General features: G+C 41.2%; 1 protein-coding gene across 4 annotated transcripts; it reads right to left on the bottom strand.

Moving 5' to 3' along the window:
* Positions 1-8213: 8213 nt before the first annotated feature.
* DUT (deoxyuridine triphosphatase) lies at positions 8214-21109 on the bottom strand. 4 transcript variants are annotated; one of them, XR_003120216.1, is made up of 7 exons: positions 20374-21109; positions 19785-19923; positions 17677-17768; positions 16102-16146; positions 10538-10612; positions 10010-10130; positions 8214-9572 (listed from the first exon to the last, which is right to left on the bottom strand). XR_003120216.1 is itself a non-coding variant. In XM_025390312.1 (7 exons), the coding sequence occupies exons 1-7, from the start codon at positions 20897-20899 to the stop codon at positions 9516-9518; spliced, it is 1005 nt and encodes a 334-aa protein (XP_025246097.1). In that variant the 5' UTR covers positions 20900-21109; the 3' UTR covers positions 9028-9515. The 4 variants fall into 4 exon arrangements, 3 of the variants coding, with proteins under 3 accessions (XP_025246097.1, XP_025246098.1, XP_025246099.1); XM_025390312.1 differs by having other exon boundaries at positions 9028-9572; positions 10010-10080; XM_025390313.1 differs by having other exon boundaries at positions 9028-9572; positions 10010-10080; positions 20948-21044.
* Positions 21110-23489: the final 2380 nt, after the last annotated feature.

Genomic DNA, 23489 nt, shown 5'->3' with positions numbered 1-23489 from the left:
ATTAACTTTATTTTTCAGATAGAAAGGCAGACTCGAGGTTCAATTGATGTCCTTAAGGTCACACAGTTAGCATGTGACAGCTCATGTCTTGGTTGTTTCACCTACACCATCTAGAAAGGCACTAAATTGAATAAACAATAATGCTGACACTTGCCTGGCACATAGATGCTAGGCAAACACAAGTATGCATGAATGATGGTGATTCTCTCTCTTAAATACAGCCAGCTCACTTTAGATAACTGCCACCAGGTGGCAGTACTTTGCCACGGCTGTACAGTCTGGTCTTACTTCATATAACGGGAAAGGGGGAGAAGACTACAGAGATTATCTGACCCACTCTCTTTATTTTATGATAAAAATTGAGGATCTGGAAGTTTATTTATTGAAGATCTTTTAGTTAGTAAAACAACATAATTTTATATTATTATTATTATTATTATTATTATTATTATTATTATTATTTGAGACGAAGTTTTGCTGTTGTTGCCCAGGCTGGAGCGCAATGGCGTGATCTCTGCTCACTGCAATCTCCGGCTCCTGGGTTCAAGCGATTCTCTTGCCTCAGCCTCCTGAGTAGCTGGGATTACAGGTGCCCGCCACCACACCCGCTAATTTTTGTATATTTAATAGAGATGGGGTTTCACCATGTTGACCAGGCTGGTCTTGAACTCCTGACCTCAGGTGATCCACCCGCCTCGGTCTTCCAAAGTGCTGGGATTACAGATGTGAACCACCGCGCCCAGCCAAGAACAGAACTCAGATGTAAAACTCCCAAAGTTACTATTTTTTCATTAGATCAGGATCATTTTTTACTTCAAAACTTGTAATTTATAATGTTCCCATATATTTTCAATATTAAAAATATTTGTTAAAGTAGTAAATGCAATACAAATTTAACAAAAGTATTTTATAACAAAAATTTAATCATTTCTTAGTCAAGTAATATAGTTTTCATGTTTAAAAAATGTTAAAATAGGCTGGGCACAGTGGTTCATGCCTGTAATCCTAGCACTTTGGGAGGCTGTGACGGGCAGACCATGACCTCAGGAGTTCAAAACCAGCCTGGCCAATGATGAAACCCCCTCTCTACTAAAAATATTAAAAAATTAGCTGAGCATGGTGGTGCGTGCCTGTAATACCAGCTACTCAAGAGGCTCAGGCAGGAGAATTGCTTGAACCTGGGAGGCAGAGGTTACAGTGAGCCGAGATTGCACCATTGCACTCCAGCTCTGGGCGACAGAGCAAGACTCCGTATCAGAAACAAAAACAACAACAACAACAAAAACAAACAAACAAACAGTTAAAATACAGATCATGCAAAAAGGAAAAAAGTACCTGCAATTCCAACAGCCAAAGATATCATCATTTTGGCATATATTCTCCTCGAGTTTTCTTTACTCATAGGTAAATCCATTTTTGAAACATAGGATCAAACTTAGATATAATTTGGTAATTTGTTAATCTTTTTTTTTTTTTTTTTTTTGAGATGGAGTCTCACTCTGTTGCCCAGGCTGGAGTGCAGTGGCCGATCTCGGCTCACTGCAAGCTCCAGCTCCCGGGTTCATGCCATTCTCCTGCCTCAGCCTTGCGAGTAGCTGGGACTACAGGCGCCCGCCACCACACCTGGCTAATTTTTTGTATTTTTAGTAGAGACGGGGTTTCACTGAGGTCTCAATCTACTGACTTCATGATCCGCCCGCCTCGGCCTCCCAAAGTGCTGGGATTACAGGTGTGAGCCACCGCTCCCGGCCAGTAATTTGTTAATCTTAACTCTTTTCTCTAATCTTACTCTCGTAGTTATTAGACTTTTTCTTTATGAGATATCCTGGATCTTTTAGAATCTTCCCAACTTAACTGTGTTTAGTTGCCATGAAAGACTTTTTAGTATTTTTTAATCATATGCTTCTTGAGAGAATTCTTCCAGTGAAAATTTGTTTCATTTATAATTTCTTTTCCATTTTTTCATTCCCTTTTCAGTAAGAAAAAGAGCAATATCAAAACACTGCTTACATACCCATCTCCAAAGGAAAAGCATCTTTTCACAAAAGGCATTTTATCTTCCCTTTTGAGAAGTTACTTCTCCCCATTTCACCTCTCTTCTTTAGGATGATAATACTAGATGGTGTTTCTCAGCTAAATGGACCAGGTTAGCCCAGTGTGGTGGCTCACACCTGTAATCCTAGCACTTTGGCAGGCCAAGGCGGGTGGACCACCTGAGGTCAGGAGTTCAAGACCAGCCTAGCCAACATGGTGAAACTCAGTCTCCACTAAAAATATAAAAATTAGCTGGGCATAGTGGCGGGTGCTTGTAATTCTCCAGGAGAATCATGTGAACCCAGAAGGCAGAGGTTGCGGTGAGTCAAGATCACACCACTGCACTCCAGCCTGGGTGACAGAGTGAGACTCTATCTCAAATAAACAAACAAACAAACAAATAAATAAATAAAATAAAAGGACTAGGTCAGTTACCAATAAAACAATATATATTTTACATTAATGAATGGAAGATGGAAATGGTTTTAAATGCTTGATCAAGAATTATACTATTATCTTTACTAGAGTGTTCACATGCTTGTTAGCATGGATTTTGTGTGTAAAGTTTTCTCTATATCCAGAGATATTTTGTGAATCTATAAGTATCACTGCTAATACAATGGTCCCTCAGTATCCATGGGGGATTGGTTCTGGGAGATCTCTCCGCCCCCTGCAGATACCAAAATCCTTGGATGCTCAAGTCCCTTATATAAAATTGTATCATCATAGGTCATCTGGGGACAGTCAACAGACAATCAACACACGGGGACTGGGGCAGGAGCTCTGCTGAGAATGCTTTCTATGTGACTACTTGGACTACTCAATACTCATTTAATTTTGCCAGTTATGTTCAAGGCCCAGTAACCCCAATCTCTCATGTATTCGCTTCACAACACTCCAGGTGTCTGCATATCTTGGCCTTCCAGCCTACCCTGTTCTTCCATTGATAAGATATGAAAAGATGAAAAAGAAGTTGAGGTACCAATTTCCTGCAAGGTGGGATGGAGACAGCCAGGAAATATACTACTGTGAAGGGAAGGTGCTATAAAACTCAGATCTCAGGCCCTGGCCTCCTTGCCCAGCCAGGTCAGCTGTTTAAATAATACTATGTTGCTTCCTCTGCAAATAGCCCCGCTGAAGTATATTAATTGATAGAGCGTCAGATTCGTCTGTAGGAGATTCCCCGTTACTTCTCTTCTGGTGTACATATAGCACCAAGGACAGGAATGAACAGTGGACATCATTAGTGAGTGAGGCAGACTGTCAAGAAAGAAGAAAACTGCCTGAAAAAGTAAAGTAATTTTCTGCTCAGAAATTACTAAGACTGGCAAAATGGTCTGCTATTCAATTCGTAGCTAATCTGAAAATCATAAGGTCTTCTCCTTGGCCATAAGTAAATAACTTTGGTTTCCTTTCTAGTGCAGAAGAACTTGCCTTTAGAAAAAGACACTTCCCTGGTCTCCCTTTGCCCCAGCAGAAATCTAGCAAATGGGAATGGAAAGCTCAATGAGCTCAGGAAACAAGCCTCATTAGCATAAGGCTTCCACCTCCTAGAACACCAGTTTATTTTCATTTTTACTTCTTTCTTATAACTGTAAAGGCCCATATTTAAAAAAAAAGAAAAATCTCAATTTAATAATCTAATCCTCTATCTTAAGAAACTAGAAAATGAAAAGCAAACTAAAGCAATCAGAAAGAAAATAATATAAATTAGAGTGGCAATAAATTAAGTAGAGGATATAAAAAGTAGAAAAATCAAAACCACTTTTGATTCTTGAAAATATCAGGCCGGGCGCGGTGGCTCAAGCCTGTAATCCCAGCACTTTGGGAGGCCGAGGCGGGCGGATCACAAGGTCAGGAGATCGAGACCATCCTGGCTAACACGGTGAAACCCCGTCTCTACTAAAAACACAAAAAAGTAGCCGGGCGAGGTGGCGGGCGCCTGTAGTCCCAGCTACTCGGGCGGCTGAGGCAGGAGAATGGCGTAAACCCAGGAGGCGGAGCTTGCAGTGAGCTGAGATCGCGCCACTGCACTCCAGCCTGGGGGACAGAGCAAGACTCCGTCTCAAAAAAAAAAAAAAAAAAAAAAAAAAAGAAAAAATCAGACTACACGCCTGTAGTCCCAACTACTCAGGAAGACTGAGGCAGGGGAATCGCTTGAACCTAGGAGGTGGAGATTGCAGTGAGCTGAGATCGTGCTGGTGACAGAGTGAGACTCTGTCTCAAAAATAAATAAATAAACAAATAGGATTATAAGAACACTATCAACAAGTGTATGCCAAGAAATTAGATAACCTAGATGAAATGGAGAAACTTCTAAAAAGACACAAACTACCTGTGATGGTTAATACTGTCAATTTGATTGGATTGAGGGATACAAAGTATTAATCCTGGGTGTGTCTCTGTGGGTATTGCCAAAAGATATTAACATTTGATTCAGCAGGCTGGGGAAGGCAGATCCACCCTTAATCTGGTGGGCACAATCTAATTAGTTTCCAGTGAAGATAAAGTGGGCAGAAGAACGTGAAAAAGCAGAGATGGACCTAGCCGCTGAGCCTACATCTTTCTCCCACGGTGGATGATTCCTGCTCCCGAACATCGGACTCCGAGTTCTTTAGTTTTGGGACTTGGACTGGCTCTCCTTGCTCTTCAGCTTGCAGATAGCCTATTGTGGGAGCTGGTGATCCTGTAAGTTAATACTTAGTACTCTCCCCTTTTCAGTTCTGTCCTTCTAAGAGAACCCTGACTAATACAGATTTTGGTACCAGAAGTGGTTCTAGAGGAACAGAATATTAAGGATGGAGTTCTTTTGTTGGTTTTGGGGTTTCTGGAGTTGGCTGCTTAATATGATTAGACCCCAAAATGCTAAGGACTCTACTTCTAATAGTATGGAGAACATTGATAGTCCTTGGTGTGAACTGTTTAGACAGTCACACAAAATAAATGCATTTGACACTCCTGATTCACTGCTCATGAGAGGCTGCTCATTGAGAGGCAAGGAGTTTAGCGACTCTACACATAATACCTTAGACCATATGTGGACAACCAAGGAACATAATGAAATTGGTTGTTTGCTCCTAAGTTCAGCAAAGTGATGAGAGAAAATGATGAACTCAGGGATTCCGTCTCCTGGCTTCAGAAGCAGATACTGAGCCTCAAATCTGCTAAGATTGCCCTGAGTGAGTCTTATCTCCTGTAGAGAAAGAGCTGAAGTTGTGGGAAAACAGACACAAACTCTTATCATGCGAGTGGCTGACTTGCAACAGAAAGGTTTATGCACAACCTTGGGAGGTGTCTACTGTTACAGTGAGGTATTGATTGGAAAAGAATGAGAGCCTGCAACTTGGAATGGGGAAGTGTGGGAGGACCCTGATGAAGCTGGGGACATTGAATTTGTAAACTTCTGATGAACCTTTTTTGCCAGAAGGAATAGTTTCTCCATCCCCAGTAGAGGCAACATCCCCCCACCCTGACCCATGCTGCCATATCAGCCTTTCCACCTTTGTCTGAGGAGATAAACCCTGCGCTGTCTGAGGCAATAGTGATGGCCTCCCCTGAGGCAGTTCCAGGCAAAATAATGTTGATTCTTCTCAGGAGCCACCCCCACCACTCCTGTTTGCTTCTAGACCTATAACTAAACTAAAGTCCCAGCGAGCCCCTACAGGTGAGGCTGAGAATGTGACCCATTAGGAGGTGCTCTACACTCAAGAACTGCTTGAGTTCTCTAATTTATATAAACAGCAATCTGGAGAACAGACATGGGATGGATATCAAGTGTATGGGATAATGGTGGCAGGAACATAGAGTTGGATCAGGCTGAATTTATTGATGTGGGCCCACTAAGTAGGGACTCTGCATTTAATGTTGTAGCTTGGGGAGTTAAAAAAGGTTTTTATAGTTTGTTTGTTTAGCTGAAATATGGATTAAAAGTTGGCCCACCGTGAGTGAGCTGGAAATGCCTGATCTCCTTTGGTTTAATGTAGAGGAAGGGATCCAAAAGCTTAGGGAGATTGGGAGATTGGGATGGTGGAGTGGATTAGTCATTTTAGACCTACGCCTCCCAGCTGGGAGGGTCCAGAAGATATACCCTTGACCAATGTCTTGTGAAATAGATTTGTGAGGACAGTATCTGCATCTCTGAAGAGTCCTGTAATTGCTCTTCTCTATATGTTAGATCTAATGGTGGGAACTGCAGCCACTCAACTACAAAATTTAAATCCAATGGGAATAATTGGATCCTGAGGTGGCAGGGGCCAAGTGGCAGCCCTCAACCATCAAAGGCAAAGTGGGCATAGTAACCATAATGGACAGCAGAGGCAAAGCGGCAATCAGAATAGTCTGACTCGTGTAGAGCTCTGGCATTGGCTAATTAATCAGTGTTCCTAGAAATGAAATTGATAGGAAGCCTACTGCATTCCTACCTAAATTATACAAACAGAACACTTCTAGGTCTAATGGACAAAAGACTAATTTGAATTATAAAAACAGAGAATCATGGCCCCGCAATCAGTTTCCAGACTTGAGCCAGTTTACAGACTCAGAACCCCTTGAATGAAGGGGAGGCCAGGTTCTCTTGAGGAAGGACCCCACTCTATTACCGACAATTTATGCAGTGAATCTTTCTCTCATCCTTCCGCAAGGAGACCTCTGGCTTTTACCGGGGTAACTGAGCACTGGGGAAAGAGAAATAATCAGACATTTTGGGGACTACTGGACACTGACTCTGAGCTGACATTCATTCCAGGGAACCCAAAATGTCATTATGGTCCTACAGTTAAAGTAGGGGCATATGGAGGTCAGAAAATTAATGGAGTTTTAGCTCAGGTCCGACTTACAGTAGGTCCAGTGGGTTCCTGGACTCATCCTGTGGTCATTTCCCCAATGCCAGAATGCATAATTGGCATAGACATACTGAGCAACTGGCAGAACCCCCACACTGGTCCCTGACTGGGTGAGGACTATTATGGTGAGAAAGGCCAAATGGAAGCCATTAGAGCTGGCTCTACCTAAAAAATGAGTAAATCAAAAACGATATTGAATCCCTGGAGAGATTGCGGAGATTATTGTGCCACCATCAAGGACTTGAAAGATGCAGGGATGGTGATTCCCATCACATCCCCATCCAACTTTCCCGTTTGGCCTGTGCAGAAGACAGATGGATCTTGGAGAATGACAGTGTATTATCATAAGCTTAACCAAGTGGTGACTCCAATTGCAGTTGCTGTACCAGATGTGGTTTCATTGCTTGAGCAAGTTAACACATCTCCTGGTACCTGGTATACAGCCATTGACTTGGCAAATGCCTTTTTCTCCATTCCTGTCCATAAGGCCCATCAGAAAGAATTTGCCTTCAGTTGGCAAGGCCAGCAATATACCTTTACTATCCTACCTCAAGGGTATATTAACTCTCCGGCTTTGTGTCATAATCTTATTTGGAGAGACCTTAATCGCTTCTTGCTTCTGCAAGATATCACACTGGTCCATTACACTGATGACATTATGCTGATTGGATCCAGTGAGCAAGAAGTAGAAAGCACACTGGACTTATTGGTGAGACATTTGTGTGCCAGAGGATGGGAAATAAATCCAACTAAAATTCAGGGAACGTCTACCTCAGTAAAATTTCTAGGGGTTCAGCGGTGTGGGGCCTGTTGAGATACTCCTTCTAAGGTAAAGGATAAGTTGCTGCATTTGGCCCCTCCTACAACCAAGAAAGAAGCACAACGCCTAGTGGGCCTATTTGGATTTTGGAGGCAACACATTCCTCATTTGGGTGTCTTACTCCAGCTCATTTATCAAGTGACCTGAAAGGCTGCCAGTTTTGAGTGGGATCCAGAACAGAAGGCTCTGCAACAGGTCCACGCTGCTGTGCAAGCTGCTCTGCCACTTGGGCCATATGACCCAGCAGATCCAATGGTGCTTGAGGTGACAGTGGCAGATAGGGATGCTGTTTGGAGCCTTTGGCAGGCTCCCATAGGTGAATCATAGCAGAGGCCTCCAGGATTTTAGGGCAAGGCATGAGCCACCGTGCCCAGCCTACAGCAGACTTTCTGTAAGAGGTAACTAATATTAACAGTGTAAACTAAGACCATATTTCTCGGTAGCCATGTAATACTGTTTGTTCTTACTCAACTGTTATTCGGTATTGATTATAGTTCAGGTGCACAAAACAGAATCCATTCTGGTTAGTTTAGCAGAAAAACATTTAAATTTCATTGACAACAGAAATAATTTATAGCCCAACCTAGTACACAAAAATGGTGGCTATGTCCCAGTGAGTTGATTTCATGACTCACTAATGAACTGTGACCCACAGACGGACAATTACATTGCAGGGTATTAAATGGCTTGGAGAATCACCAGAAAAGAACAGTCTTGCCTGTGCTTCCACAAACTGGGTGGCCAAGTGAACTGATAGTTCCAGAAACACTCCATGTGTATAACCCACATCCTCAAAATGATGCCTGGTGTCTCAGAATCTGATGGACAAAACCTAAGTGACACCAAAAAACCCTGACACAAAGGAATTTGAGAAACATAGTAAAGAAAGGAAAGCACACCAGCAGAAACTTCCAAAAGATGTCAATCAAGCTAAGCCACAGAATCAGTTCCGTATCTGCAATGAAGTGCTGCTTATGTATGTGAGACAGAAAAACCTGGTGGCCGAAGTATGTATTATTTCATTTATCTTATCCCTATAAATGGCATATTTTCTTGATTACAGCCTATTGCTACTTCACTTAGGGAAACTCATAGCTACAACCAGTACAACTTGCCTGATGAGATGAAATTCAGGGGAACAAATCAAAGGTAACAAATACCCAAGTTACATGTCTTTCACAAACATACCTCTACTCAGTCAATAGAGGATTTATCAAAAGAAAGATTAATAGTGGAAAAATAAACTGAGGATTCTTTTCTCACCCTCATCACAAAGAAACTTAAGATTAAAAAGAAGTTTTTAAACTAGTGAAGAGAAGAACAAGGAATACCTTTAATCTCTCCTTTTCATTTCATTTTCTTTTAGTTCAGCTTATGCAAGATTTTGTACCTTGTGTAAGAATTTAAGTTTACTGAATACAAAATATTGCTTAAGATTTAAAGGAATTAAAGCAAAATAAGTTGCTGAAGGGGGATCATTTGAGTTAAATACAGGGTTTTTTTTTTAATCTGTAATTGATGTACATTTGATTTTAAGAAGACACTTTACATCAGGTCACCACAAAGCAGATTTACATACAACCATCAATTGCAGAAAAACAAAGTTTCTTTTCGATCCAAACACAAAAAGCTTTGTGTTTCATTTTTTTATGATCTCTTCCTTGACCATTAAAAAAAAAAAAAAAGTAAAAAATGCAGTACTTTTCGAAGGTGAAGCTAGTAAGTTTACAGAAGTGCAAAACACCAAAACACTTTAAGCAAAAACTTTTTTTTTTTAAGAAAAAGGTATGACTTCTCGTTTTCTGTTCTTGGCATAAATTTTAATTCTTTCCAGTGGAACCAAAACCACCTGAACCCCTTTCGGTGTCATCCAAAGCCTGAAAGATAGACAGATAGAAAGGTGGTAAGCTTCACCATTTTTTTTAGAGTCTCTTTCAGTTTTCCTCTCCAGCTCCTAAGAAAAATATAGCCAGAATTCTACTCTTGCTATATCATCTTTCAAAAGGGAGATTACAGAAAGAAGAAAATTAAATTCTAAAAAGCTCCATAAATTAGAATATTGGATAACTTTTAAAAATTCTAATATTAGAAGTTCACAGTATGTTTAAATAACTTATTATGCAAAGTAAATACTACATAATAGCTACATGAAAAACATTTTAAGAAATTCTTAAAACTAGTATTTTAAATTTGCTTAAGTTTAGTCATATATACTATTTAGTTACAAACAGCATATTAAATACTCAAGATTATACATATTTCTTCACTTAAGATGTTATATTACTTATTCTCTATCATCCTTTATAATACTTACTTGAACTTCTTCTATTTCTGGATAAAAAATCCGTTCGCAAATGAGCTGTGCAATTCGATCACCCTTTTTGACTTCAAAGAAAGAATAGTTTATTATTGATATTACTGACATTCTGCACATCCTGTCTTATTCAATGAGAATTAAAAGAGTCAATATTATTGGCCGGGCGCGGTGGCTCAAGCCTGTAATCCCAGCACTTTGGGAGGCCGAGACGGGCGGATCACGAGGTCAGGAGATCGAGACCATCCTGGCTAACACGGTGAAACCCCGTCTCTACTAAAAAATAAAAAAAAATTAGCCGGGCGAGGTGGCGGGCGCCTGTAGTCCCAGCTACTCGGGAGGCTGAGGCAGGAGAATGGCGGGAACCCGGGAGGCGGAGCTTGCAGTGAGCTGAGATCAGGCCACTGCACTCCAGCCCGGGCGACAGACTCCGTCTCAAAAAAAAAAAAAAAAAAGAGTCAATATTATTTACACATACATGACTCCGAAAATTCACTAGAATTATGTGAATGTATATATTTAACATACCTTCAAACTTTTCTTTGCCAAAATTAAACAGTACAACACCAACATTTCCTCTATAATCTTCATCTATGACACCAGCTAGAAAAAAGAAAAATAATAATATCTCGATTTTTGCTATCTGAATACTAGAGGTGTAAGATCTCAAAATCATTGTTATGTAGCTCTGAGATTTGTATTCTTACAATTGAATAAGTGAATCTTGCCCTGGTACTATGTAAAGCCTAAAACCAAGAAATGATATTACTAAAATACAAATAAAAATTTAGAAAACACATCCTAATTTTCCAACCTGTCACTCTTTATCAAATGGCAACCATTTCCTCTTTTAAGCTGGGAGTAGCAATGACCATCTCCAACCTACTGTCTACCCACCGCACACTTGCCAAAAAGACTAGGAGAAAATTACAGTTTGAGTTTTAAAGGCTTTTCCTGGTATCAGCTTCCCACTAATACCCAGATTGAAATACGATTGAGTCATAAACAAAAATGTAAAAAAGCCTAAAGCTCTGCAGCGGAATAAGTCAGCGCTGACATTGTTAAGCAGCAGTCTCGCAAATCTTAGAACATTCCATTTGTACACTAAAAATATACCTGAACTTTTCAGTTCATAATCTTCCTCTCCTTTTAATTTGAACCACCATCCTTTCTTAGAGCATGATTTCTCAGAAGACAGTAGCACATAGGCTTCATGAGTGTAATTAGTACTTCTTTATATGTGTAATTAGTACTTCTTTGAGATTATGAACACAGCGGGAGAAGATCTTTGCAGGGGAGACGTGAGCTAGGTCCCTGCCATAGCCCAGAGAGTTATACTTACCAGACTTGCTAGCATTTATCTTTAAGCCAATAATTTAAAACATTTCCATAAACACAAGCACAGACAATACAGGTGTACCAGGCCTTTTCGTTTTTTTATATTGATAAATAATCACAAAGCATACAATTTATCCATTTAAAGTGTTACAGTTCCACAGTTTATAATATATCAGAGTTGGCCAACTATCGTCACAGTCAATTATAGCACATTTTCATTACCCTCCCTCCGAAAATCCCCTACCTTATTAGCAGTCACTTCCCTTTCTCCTCCCACTCCCAATTTCCTGCTATACATGTAATTCTTTCCCCTCAGTTTGTGAAAGGCTTGATAGGACTCACGTGAATCTAACTGAATACAGCTCCATGTCACATCTTACTTGTTATTAATATTCTACCCCCAACAAAAACCCTGATGAAGGAAAAAATATGGAACTAAAAATAATCACGTGTTCAGCTCAATGGGCAGTAATGCTATTTGTCCACACTCCTCATTATTTGAAAGCTGAGAAAACAAACAAACAAAAAAAACTCAAAACATACCCACCCCCCATTTTTTAAGAACAAAGGTAATTCCAAAGCATATCCTTTCAATTTTCTCATATAAGGGGGGAAAAAAAGCAAATGCTTAGGTCCACCATATTCAGCAAAAACAACATTTTAGATTTTCCGAATGGATTACAACATACATTTAAATGAACCCCTGTGCTTTATGAATGAATTACTAGGGACAAGTGAATCTGAATTTAAGCACTTCTTAAAAGGTTCCTGATGCGATACTTTTATGAGAAGAGTGAGTATAAAACTGGGCAGAAAAGCAGCAAAGGCAGTTCATCTCCTGTCTGGCCTGAAGGAGACAATCAATTATTGAACTTGACCAATTCGAATTACCAAATCCTGCTTTATTTCTCCACTGTCAGTTGACCATTAATTTAGACCTTAATATTTATGAAAAAAATTGATATAAAGATGAAACCAGCTGTTTTCCACATTACCTATATGGAAAAAATTTTGACGGCAGGGACAATTTAAATTAGATTTAATGAAGAAATCCCTCAACATAGCATGTTGTTCCATGTTAGAAAAAATGGCCACAGTAGGCTAGAGAACTTCCATGCTGGGAGATTTTGAGGTACAGGCTAGTAATTCATCTATCTTGAATGAGTTAGAGAAAGACAATATGGACTGACTGACTTCTGAACTATTCTGTTTCTACTTTATTCGAAAATTTTTAAATAACCAAAACAATACAAATACATATAAAATAAAAGCTTATAATATTCTCTTACCCTCCCTGAGATAGCTAATGTTACAGAAATATCTTACATACTACTTTTTTTCTATTTATCCTTTGAGATTAATAAATGTAAATGTTAGCCATTGTTTTTAGATACAAGATATGGAAATATGGTATCTCTTTTTCTCTTTCTTTTTTTGGCAGGGTCTCACTCTATAGCCCAGGCAGGAGTATAGTGGTATGATCACAACTCACTACAGCCTCAACCTCAAGTGATTCTCCCATCTCAGCCTCCAGGTGCACAGGCACCACCACACCTGGCTAATTTTTGTATTTCTTGTAGAGAGAAAGTATCCCTATGTTGCTCAAATGAGCCTCAAACTCCTGGATTCAAGCAATCTGTCTGTCTCAGCCTCCCAAAGTGCTGGGATTACAGGCATGAGCCACGATGCCCAACCTGTACCATATGTTTCTATGTAACTATTCTCTTACATAATATTAGACACAGGCTGCTTTTACATTTTGCTATAAAAAATAAAGAAGCCCTTTAAATATATCCTTTTACATTAATGCTTTTTATTTTCATCAAATAGGTTGCAAAAAAAGGTGTAGCCATTCAAACTTCCATCAGCAATATTGGAGAATGCCCATTTCCAAAATGCTTGCCAATATCTGATGGCAACAATCTCTTATATTCTGGCCAATATCAAGAGTACAAAATGGTTATCTCATTGCCTTACTTTTCATTCCCTGATGACTAGTGAGGCTGGACTTTTTTCCTCCCATTTGTTGGATATTTGCACGTCCTCATCTATATTTCGTTCATGTTTTTTTCCTCATTTTTCTTTTTCATAGAAATTGTAAATATTTGCTTGTTGGCTTCATAGTATCTTCTAACATACAAAAACATTCTCTTTTTGTAAAGGCCTCTGCTGTATCTGTAAAGTAGTCCTATCAGAACTACTCAAATGACTGGGTGTCTTGAATTCTAGAGACAGGTGATCTTTATACTTGGGCCAAGAAAATGTGAAAAACCTGTAACTGACTAAAAGAAATTAAGTAGTTTGAAGTCAATTCAAACGTATGGCAGAAAAAAAGGCCCTCAGTTTTTTTTTTTAACATGAATGCTGATGGTATAAAACTTTCAGTAGTTTCAAATTCATTTACCACCCAATTGCCATTTGACCTTCAAGAAAAGCCTTCTCTGCCTACAGGATATAAGTATCAGGGACATTTTTCCTCAGAGAAAGCAGAAAGTATCTTGAAGTTATCACTGGAAAAATCATGCATTGGAACTGGCAGAGTGATTAACTGACTTCAAGCAAAAGTTTTACTGTGTCAAGAGTTTGGCATGTCATTTGTTGGAAACCTTTTTTTAGTGAAAAACTATCCACACCTACCAGATGTGAATTCTGAACAGAATCCTGAATGCTCAACTTTTCCCTTTGACCCTTATTTACAGCCTGGGATTTCTAACAACATCTCTTTTCAGAAATAAAAACTGTTGCCAACTATGATAAACTTGTGCCTAAGGGAGACTGTTAAGGTTCTCTGCATCCAAGAACACACCACAGTGTAATTTTATGAATAATACCATACCAACCACCAGGCAAACTAACTTTCCATTCTTTTACATGAATTTTTTTCCAGAAAGTTGTTTTAAACAGAGCAAAAATTAGTAACAAAGTCGAAAAAAAGAAAAAGTTTCCACATAAAAACAATCTGTGAAGTCCCTAAGGACAGAAATTATATCTCACAGAATCTAGTATGTGCCAAGCACTGTATTAGGTATTTCATACATATTATCATTTAATCCTCCCACCTCTCAGAGGCAGGCACACTAATTTCCATTGAAAGATGAGGAAACAGGTTCAGAAAGGTTAATAACTAGTTAGTGACAGAGCTGGGACCTAAATCCAGTTGTTATTCCAAAGCTCCTGTTCCTTGCACAATCATTTGAAACTTCGTTGAAAATATATACAATCATTTATATCCTTAAGTTACAGTCCCAAATGACCATAGTTGACCTTGTAAACGGTCAACTTACAGAGCATAACTTACAGAGCCCAAGGAATCTTCAACCCGAGAGTGGGCTGTCAATGTCCATCCCTGCTATGTAAAACTTAGCTCCCCTTTAGTCCCTAAGAACTGGGTACTTTTGGGGTCCTGTCTTGGCCAACAGCACCACCTACTGACACTATGGAGAGATACCACGCCCACCAAATGTCAGACTAAGGAGCAGACTAGGATAGCCAGGTTTCATTAAGTGCTTAGTTAGCCCTTGCAGTGGCACATAAAAGTGAGCTAATTCAGGACGTGTTTAGTTGGTGAGGGGGATGCAGCAGGGTAATCTTCACACTTAATTGCAGTGGAAAGAACGAGGGGGTTGGAATCACACAGAGACTCCAGTTTTTTTTTTTTGTTTTTTTTGAGACGGAGTCTTGCTCTGTCTCTCAGGCTGGAGTGCAGTGGCCGGATCTCAGCTCACTGCAAGCTCCGCCTCCCGGGTCCACGCCATTCTCCTGCCTCAGCCTCCCGAGTAGCTGGGACTACAGGCGCCCGCCACCTCGCCCGGCTAGTTTTTTTTTTTTGTATTTTTTAGTAGAGACGGGGTTTCACCGTGTTAGCCAGGATGGTCTGGATTTCCTGACCTCGTGATCCACCCGTCTCGGCCTCCCAAAGTGCTGGGATTACAGGCTTGAGCCACCGCGCCCGGCCAGAGACTCCAGTTTTTAACCACATATCCACGTGGGCTCATTTCTAAGCCAGAGCTATATAAAGTAGCTCTGTAAAAAGGGGTGGAGGAGATCTAGCATACCTACTTATGTGGGGCCAAGATATCTTGTTAAATGAAACATTCACTACTGATGGGATAAAGGATCAGTATGTGGGGACCACATTAAGTGGGGTCTGGATCCCAGTTGGAGGAGACCTGAAACAAGGAAACCACATTAGGAAAGTAGAAGTTTCCTTACGATAAGAGGAGTAGCTCTGTAGCAAGAGTAGTTAGCAGAGGACATTGAAGGTTCTTCATGAAAGGTACCACATGAGGTAGGGTTAACTTTGGGAGACATGAGAAAGGCTTTATTATAAGGGAAACAGTACCACAGAGGACTGTCTTGACAAATTTAGAGAAAAGTGTTTTCTCTCCTGACTTCAGGGAAAGATTTTCTTGTTATATTTTGCTAAAGACAGATAGCTCTCTTATGAAGAAAATTCTTACAAGATAGCCTTGTGTTTTCTAGAACTCTTGTTGCTTAAATAATTACCTAATTATTACATCATTAAATCTAAGTCATTAATAATCAAGTAATTATTTTAAAAATTAAGTTAGTAGTTAAGCAAAATATAATTGCTTAAAATAACCACAAAGCTTTGCCTCCTCATATTATAACAAGCTTTCCTCTAATCATTTTATTTTCTTAAAAATAAAATCTGTCATTTGAATATTACCTTTTAAACAAAGACAAAGTAAATGCTTGCAAACATTTACAGAATAAAAAAGGAAATGCATTACCTCCTATATCAATAAAGTGTTTTGCAGCCAAGCCTGACCGTGGAGCTAAAAAACAAAAAAGGAGACATTGGTTATTTTAAGGGGGAAGGGCTATACCAGAGATAACTGATGCAATTTAAGCATGTCATTCTCTTCACCTATAATATCTACATCTTCATCTTAACTTTAGCACATGGTTTTGAATTAAAGAATATATATTCATCATACTACATTACCAAAGTTGGAAAGACTAGTTTAGGAAAATTCTACAAGGTTTTAATTCAAAACTAACTTAAACCACTCCCATGTGACTTCAGTTAGAATTTGTGGTGCTGCAGACAGGGCAGAAGGACTGCTAGAATGAGCTGAAAGGTGAGCAAACGGGAACGACTGTAGGCTGCTCTTTCAAGAAGTTAAGCCTCAAAGGGGAAGAAAGAGGAGTGTGGCCAGCAGCAACACTACTGAGGAAGAAGACTTTGGTTTTAAGATGGGAAACCACAACATGTACAATGTAGATGGGAAGGGAAAGGAAGGGGAAGGGAGATGGAAACAAACCTAACCAAATAGTAGCAGAGCATAGCCTACAACTTGGGACCCCACTATTCATGATTCAGATGCCAAAAGACATGTCTGTAGGAAACACATGAACCAGAGTAAGATAAACAGGCTAATATCAGTTAACTAAAAATGCCAAAAACTAAGTCTCAATGATTCAATACTAGTATACTTTTTAATCCTAAAAACTGAAAAAATAAAAAGCTATGGTTACACCTTATTATTGCAGACTCAAGCATCAGGCCTATAATTAATTATCCTAACTAGTATTTTATTTTATAATAATTTAAATCAGGCACTTTGTCAATAATGCAGCCTCTTTCTATACTAACCTTTATTTCACTCCACCTCCTGCCCCCTCCCCTGAAAAAACTCTAAAAAATGCAGTCAATGATGCCCAAGAAATGAGATGAAAGGCCATCTTGTTATCTTTTAAGGGCTGAAGTACTGGCAGTTTCCCCACTCATGGCTAATAAGATAGTGCCAGTCTAACTCCTTTCCCTGGAGGAGGGCATCACAGCTCCATTGACTCCTTTATGTTTACTCTGGTTAGTCAAAAAGAACTTACGCTCTTGCAAAGAACTGTCTGGTAACAACTGATCCGCTCCAGAAAAATCAAACCTGTTGACTTGTATTCCATTTTGTCCTACCTCCTCCCAATGCCTCTACAACACTGAAGAGTATCCCTTACCCTAACCCCACGACCAAACAAGAAAAGGTTAAGTAGGCTTACACACTCTGGGACCAACAAGGTCCCAAGTTTTACTCTCCTAATATAAAATGCCATGTTCTGAGAACAGCCTTCTAGGCCAATGTGAGCCTAAAAGCTCCAGTGAGGAAAGAGAAAAACAAAAGGGTCAAAAAGAGGCAAAGCAAAGATGTAAATAAAGCCTTTCAAACAGTGCATTTGCTATCACAAATGGTGCTTCTTTTAGGACACAGCCCAAGCAATATTGCCTGCTTATTACCCCAAATGAAACATGAAGAACGTATCACAAAGGATAACTTGACAAATAGTTACCTGTTTCTTAAATGACTCACCTACTCTTCCATAACACCCAGAAGGGAGCGCTATCTGAATGTCCGTTTTCACAAGAGCTTTCTCCATAGGTGGTATTGTGTAATCATAGGCACTAAGAAAATATTGAAAGAAAATAACTGCAAATTTATAAAATTGTTTTTATATTTTCTTTGTGACCAAGCATATAAAATTGCTTTCAATATATTTAATGAATTAATGAACTTTAGTTTCTAAAATCAACCTTGCTATGATGAATTCCCAATTCATCTTAAAAGTTTATGAAGAAGGTAGAGGTAGTTATTTTATTATTAAAATGACAGCTTTAGATAAAATAATTCTCTGTGAATATTTTTGGTGGTGTGAAGAGATGTCAACATTGTAAATCTTTGCCCCTGAACAAAAGTTTATTGGGAAACTGAGGTACTTATTAGCATGAAAGGGCAGAAAGGCAAACTTTCAAAAGGTGGATGCTTTACTACCATAGTTTGAAAAGGAAAAAAAATGAAGAAAGAACAAAGAAAAAAGGCCAAATATTACTAATAATACTAGCTATCACTGATTAATCCTTTACTATGTGCCAGGCACAGTTCTAACTGGTTTACATATATTAACTCATTTTATTCTCACAATCATTTATGTGATTAGGGAATATCTGCAGAAGGAAAGGAGAAAATGGGTGGACAAAATAAGAGGGATAAAGAACTGTGTTGTATCTGTCAGGCGGGGCTTGGTGGTTTGCCAAGCTTAGGCGATGAATTTCCTGGCTGAGGGAGAGGGCTGATCACTGTGAACAGTCCCTGGAGATGGACCTTGTTTAGGAACAGAATTCCTCTAAGATCCACGTAGCAAATGCTGCTACTCTTGCTATTACTGTGGCCCTCCGCTGGGTGGAAATTTAAGAGATTTTACAATGAGCAGAACCAGAAGTTTACTTTGGAGAATTGCATTAAGTCTGGTAAAGCAGTACTATACTTCCAAACTTCTTTCGCTGAAACCCCTCTTTAAATAGTTATGGCCTAATTTATTACAGATACATTATTTCCACGTCTATTTCAGTACACAGAAAGTCACCTGAATTTATTATGAGGCTACTTAAGGTATCTTAAATCAAGGACTCCCCTAGGACTCAAAAAAGTGCTCCAAAATATACTTCGGAAAGGTCTAGTCAAACTACATCACTCTTTTATTCATTAAAATTAAGAGACCGTAGTTTTTCCAGCTGCAATTGCCCATAGCTACTTTCCTTTTCCTTTCTTTTCTGTTGCTATCATCATGCACTACTTTCTCTTCTCCTGTGCTTAGACCAATAGTTCTCATGTTTGAATTACCTGAGAAACTTTAAAATAAATCCCAATGCTTGGGATTTAGTATAAACTCTCCTTCCCTCTCAGCATTACTTTTCTCCTACCTTAATGGCTCTAAGAACTGGCACAGTAGTCAAAAGAAAAAAAAAAAAAAAAGCCAAAAATTCGGGAAAAAAAAGGTATCAATTTCAAGTCTCTGGGGAAATCAATTCAGCTCTTCACAAACTCCTGCCTGCGTAAAAAGTAACACTTACCTAGTTAAGGATTGTTGTGAGGACTAAATACAACAGCATAAGGAAAGTTTTTAGTACAGGTAAAACGTGCTGTAGAGATGAAGTGTGGTAGTATTACAGGCAGCTCTGCCTTTCGTATTCGGATGCCTTCTGAAATTCCGCCCTGGGGCCAGATGAATGTATAGAAAATAACTTTTTAAGGCAGATGCATCTCTGTTCATCCTTCTTAGGTGTTTTCACCCTCACATCTAGGCTCTCACCTTGGCTTTTCTATTGAGCACAGCATCACCCTCAGGCCACTCGAAAGCCACCATGTGCCTTCCTCTCTATCTTCTATTTAGGAAGGGCACAATAAACGTTGCAAAGTAACGCCTTGCTGGACGCCGTATAGTTATTTTACTTATTCTGCAGTCTTTGCCCAAATCTCTATTTAATTTATGCCAAAGATGAAAACTAAAATTTTCAATATGAAAAAGGCAGAAATCCTATTTATAGCTAGTGTGTTCCTGTGATCTCTTCGATGACTGTTTCTAGCTGTGGCAGCGGATGGCCGGCCCTTCCCAGCCTCCTCGCCGGGAGGTCCCCGCTCACCTGTACAGGTCGTAGCCCGCGGCCCGGGCGGAGCCCCGCGTGGGGGCCGTGGCGTGCTCGGAGAGCCGGGCAAAGCGGAGCTGCATGCCGCCCTCTTCTGCAGGCCGGGGCCGCTTACTGGGTGAAATGGCGGGTGTCTCTTCAGAGCAGGGCATGGCAAAGTCAGAGGGCGAGCGAGGAGAACACCCGAGGAACAAGAGAGCGCACGATGAGTTGCGCCGCAGGGAACCCGCCGAAACCGAAATTTCCCGCCAGCTCCGCCCCACCCACCGCCCCCTCCGGGACGAGTCCACAGTTCTGGCCGAGAGGGGAGGCGGGATTCACATTTTGGGTTAGAAGCCCTTCTCGGAAAGCAGGTTTGGGATCGGAAACTACTGGGTCCCAGTCATCCATCCACATTCAGCGCGTAGGGCCGACGACAGCTTTTGGGGCGTCGCCCTCACACATTAGAAAGCCGTCCCCCCGCCAGGGACCCTAATGGACTCCCCCCGCGCGCACAGGGGCCGCCCGCCGGCCTACTTCCCCCACCGCCTCAAGCCGCGTGGCTTCCTTCCGGACGGCCGGGTCCCTTTGCCCACCGCTCTCCTACCCTGCCCGGGCGCCGGGCATCCCCCCGGCTTAGGAAGCTCGCCCTTCCAGCCCGCGGCCCCGGCTGTACTGGCTCCGCGACAGCCTCGGCTCAGACTGCCAGCGCTGGACAGCGGCCAGGGCGTCCCGTGCTGCGCTGCGAGGCCGAGGGGCGGGCCTGGCCCAGAGAGTCCCGCGGCCTCGGCCCTCTGCCGTGCGCCTCGCGCGTTTTGCATCGCTGAGCGAAGCAGAGACGGAAGGAAATGGTAGCAGAGCGCGGGGCGAGGGCAGAGGAGAGTCATTTCCCCCAGAGTTTGGGCTGGTTGGCTTCTCGGCACCTCCGGACGTGCGCCAGGCTTCCACCCTGAAGACGCGCGCGTCCCGGAAACATGACCTCGGAAGCAGTCGCCGCCGTGCGAGGGGCGTGGAGAGGCGGCGCAGGCCCTGGGGCACCAGGAAGACGGTGCTCTTGGCGTCCTGAGTCTTGCTGCCGCCTCCGGGTGCCTACGCCCCTTGCCCTCGCTCTTCTTGTTTGCTCGGGCCCCCATTTTTCCGAGAGTTCACCAGGCCCGGGCCCTGCTCCTGGGCTGAATTACCTGCGGCGTCACCGCCAGCGGCCATGACTCCCGGGCTCTGAGTTCAGCGGCGCCCTAAGCGCCGGAACCGCATGTGGGTGCCGGTGACAGTTACTGCACCCGGTGCCGCTCACCAGACTGGGCAAGACACCGCGCCCGATTTCTTTTCAGCACCGAGTGCCAGACGTTGTAGTTTATTCGACCGGAGGCAGGGAGGGCGGTAGTATTCTATCAGGTTTGGGATAACCCAACAGAAACGCAGCGGGAACGCCTTGGCTAGGAGTCGAACAAGGATCCCGGGCCGCAGTGGTATAGTTTACAGTGGGGGATAAAGCAGTCACTTTCTAGATAGTTGTTTTTCTTTTTCTGAGCTGCAAGTATCTCGTTATTTCTCACACAAATCTGAGAGCTGAATTGAATGGTTTTGAATTTTCAAAGTTAAGCTGTGGGACAGTTTTAGATAAATGAGAGTATTATTGGGGAAGTTTTACATTCGTTGCTGTGCCTTTTCATACAGGCCCCACCTTTTCGGTCTCCTTAACTGAGTCCTCTTCGTTGTTGAAAGTCCTTTGCATGAGGCTATGGAATATACACTACCTTCTCTGGACGTTAAATATTAGCTACACCTTGAGAACTCCCAGATTTATGCCTATAGCAACACGATCCGAGCCCTGCAGCTTTTCGACCTCATTTTGAGCCAACATTATTTTACTCCCTTATTTTGCTGGAGTACTTTCTCCAGTTATTTACTTAAAGTGTTCACATGAGAGACATATTTGATTCCTTGCTCACAAATGACTGCCTCATTGGACTAAAGGCTCAAAGGGATCAGAATGCTTAAGCCACAAACTTACAACTATAGTTCTGCCTAATACACTGAATACCCAATCTCTCTTAACAAGCATAATCACCATGAAAAGCATACTCTGAATTACACCAGTGGCGTAGAAGCACCAGGAGACAAAAGTTCTGTAATTACAGTCCAGAGAAAGGCTTGTTATTTCATTTTAAAGCATCTTTGAGTTTTATGAAGTGAAGAAATAAAAACAGGCCGGACGTGGTGGCTCATGCCTGTAATCCCAGTATTTTGGGAGGCTGAGACTGGCAGATCACTTGAGGTTAGGAGTTTGAGACCAGCCTGGCCAACATGGTAAAACCCCGTCTCTACTAAAAATACAAAAATTACCCAGGTGTGGTGGTGCATGCCTGCAATCCCAGTTACTTGGGAGGCTGAGGCAGGAGAATCACTTGAATCAAGGAGTTGGAGGTTGCAGTGAGCCAGCCTGGATCACACAATTGCCCTGCAGCCTGGGCGACAGAGCAAAACTTCCATCTCAGAAAAAAAGAAAAAGAATTACCTTTTATAAGCAGATGGCTTAAGTGCCAGGGTACACAGGAGAGTCATCAGAAGAGCTAGGGTAAATGCACATGTCCAAGCCCCATCACCAACTGACTACACAAAATCTCCAGGGTGATTCTGTTGTCCACCCCTGGTAAAAGACAGCTGCTCTAGGGGATTTATTTCTAGAGAATCTGCAGGGGTCAGGACATCCTGAAAAGAGTTATGTCACGTTTAACCAATATTACCAGCTTTACCAAGTATACTATACTGTGGACTGTTTTAATAAAGGCTCCATTACCTTAAATACAGGAGCAGAGCCAGGGCCTTTGTTCTTGGCAATACATCTGTGGTACAGTTGTATTAAGAGTAATTGCATGGCTGGCCCGAAGGTAGTGAGTTATCTCAACTGATTTTTCAAAGTCAGGAGTTTGATCTGAAACCCCTTGTTCTACTTTCTCCCCTTCTCACTACTATGCTTGACTAGTCTTAAAGAAAAATAATTTTAAAAAGAATAACTGCAGACCATGCAGCATTCAGAGTATTTGCTTATTTCTTAGTTATGCTGAAACTATTAAATAAACAAGTCCCTAAAGATGTCCCAATAGTTAAACAGGACTGCATGGCTGAAACACTGTAGAATGTAAAGTGAAATTTTAATACAAATTTTAATGTAAGAAATATATTTGCCGGTTTTAATTGTGCAAGATTAACTAAGGGGAAAAGAATTAGGGGAGGGGAATCATATGGACTAAACTGGAAAGCTCTTCAAAAACTAAATCAGCTCTAAGCTCCCACTGTCTCTTCTGGCTTATATGATCTCTTCATATTGTGTCTCCTCTCTCATCTTTGTAGGGCATCCAATTGGACTGGAAAATTAACCATATAATGCAGACCATCTTTATACTTCGTTCAGACATTAATTGTTTGGCTCCATCTGGCTAGAGTAGCAGAACTGGTTTCACTCCACCACACAGACTATTTTCATAGTAGTGGTAAAGCAGTGTAACAGGCAAACAGTGAGATTTTGTAAGCTGCCTAGTGTATTTCGATTGTTAAATATGTTTGGTGATGAAAACCCTGGAAACTTCTATTGACCAATCAGTCTGCCCAAGGAATCTTTTCAGTTCATCTTCAGTAATATTCATTAGCCTTTCAGCCTGATCTTTGGCTCATAAATTTCAAGGTATGATGATGGAAGCTCAAGCAATGTTCCTGTGTGTA

The sequence above is a fragment of the Theropithecus gelada genome, chromosome 7a (genome assembly GCF_003255815.1).
Source record: "Theropithecus gelada isolate Dixy chromosome 7a, Tgel_1.0, whole genome shotgun sequence".
Lineage (NCBI taxonomy): Eukaryota > Metazoa > Chordata > Mammalia > Primates > Cercopithecidae > Theropithecus > Theropithecus gelada.
This window is presented reverse-complemented; position numbering and strand designations above follow the sequence as displayed.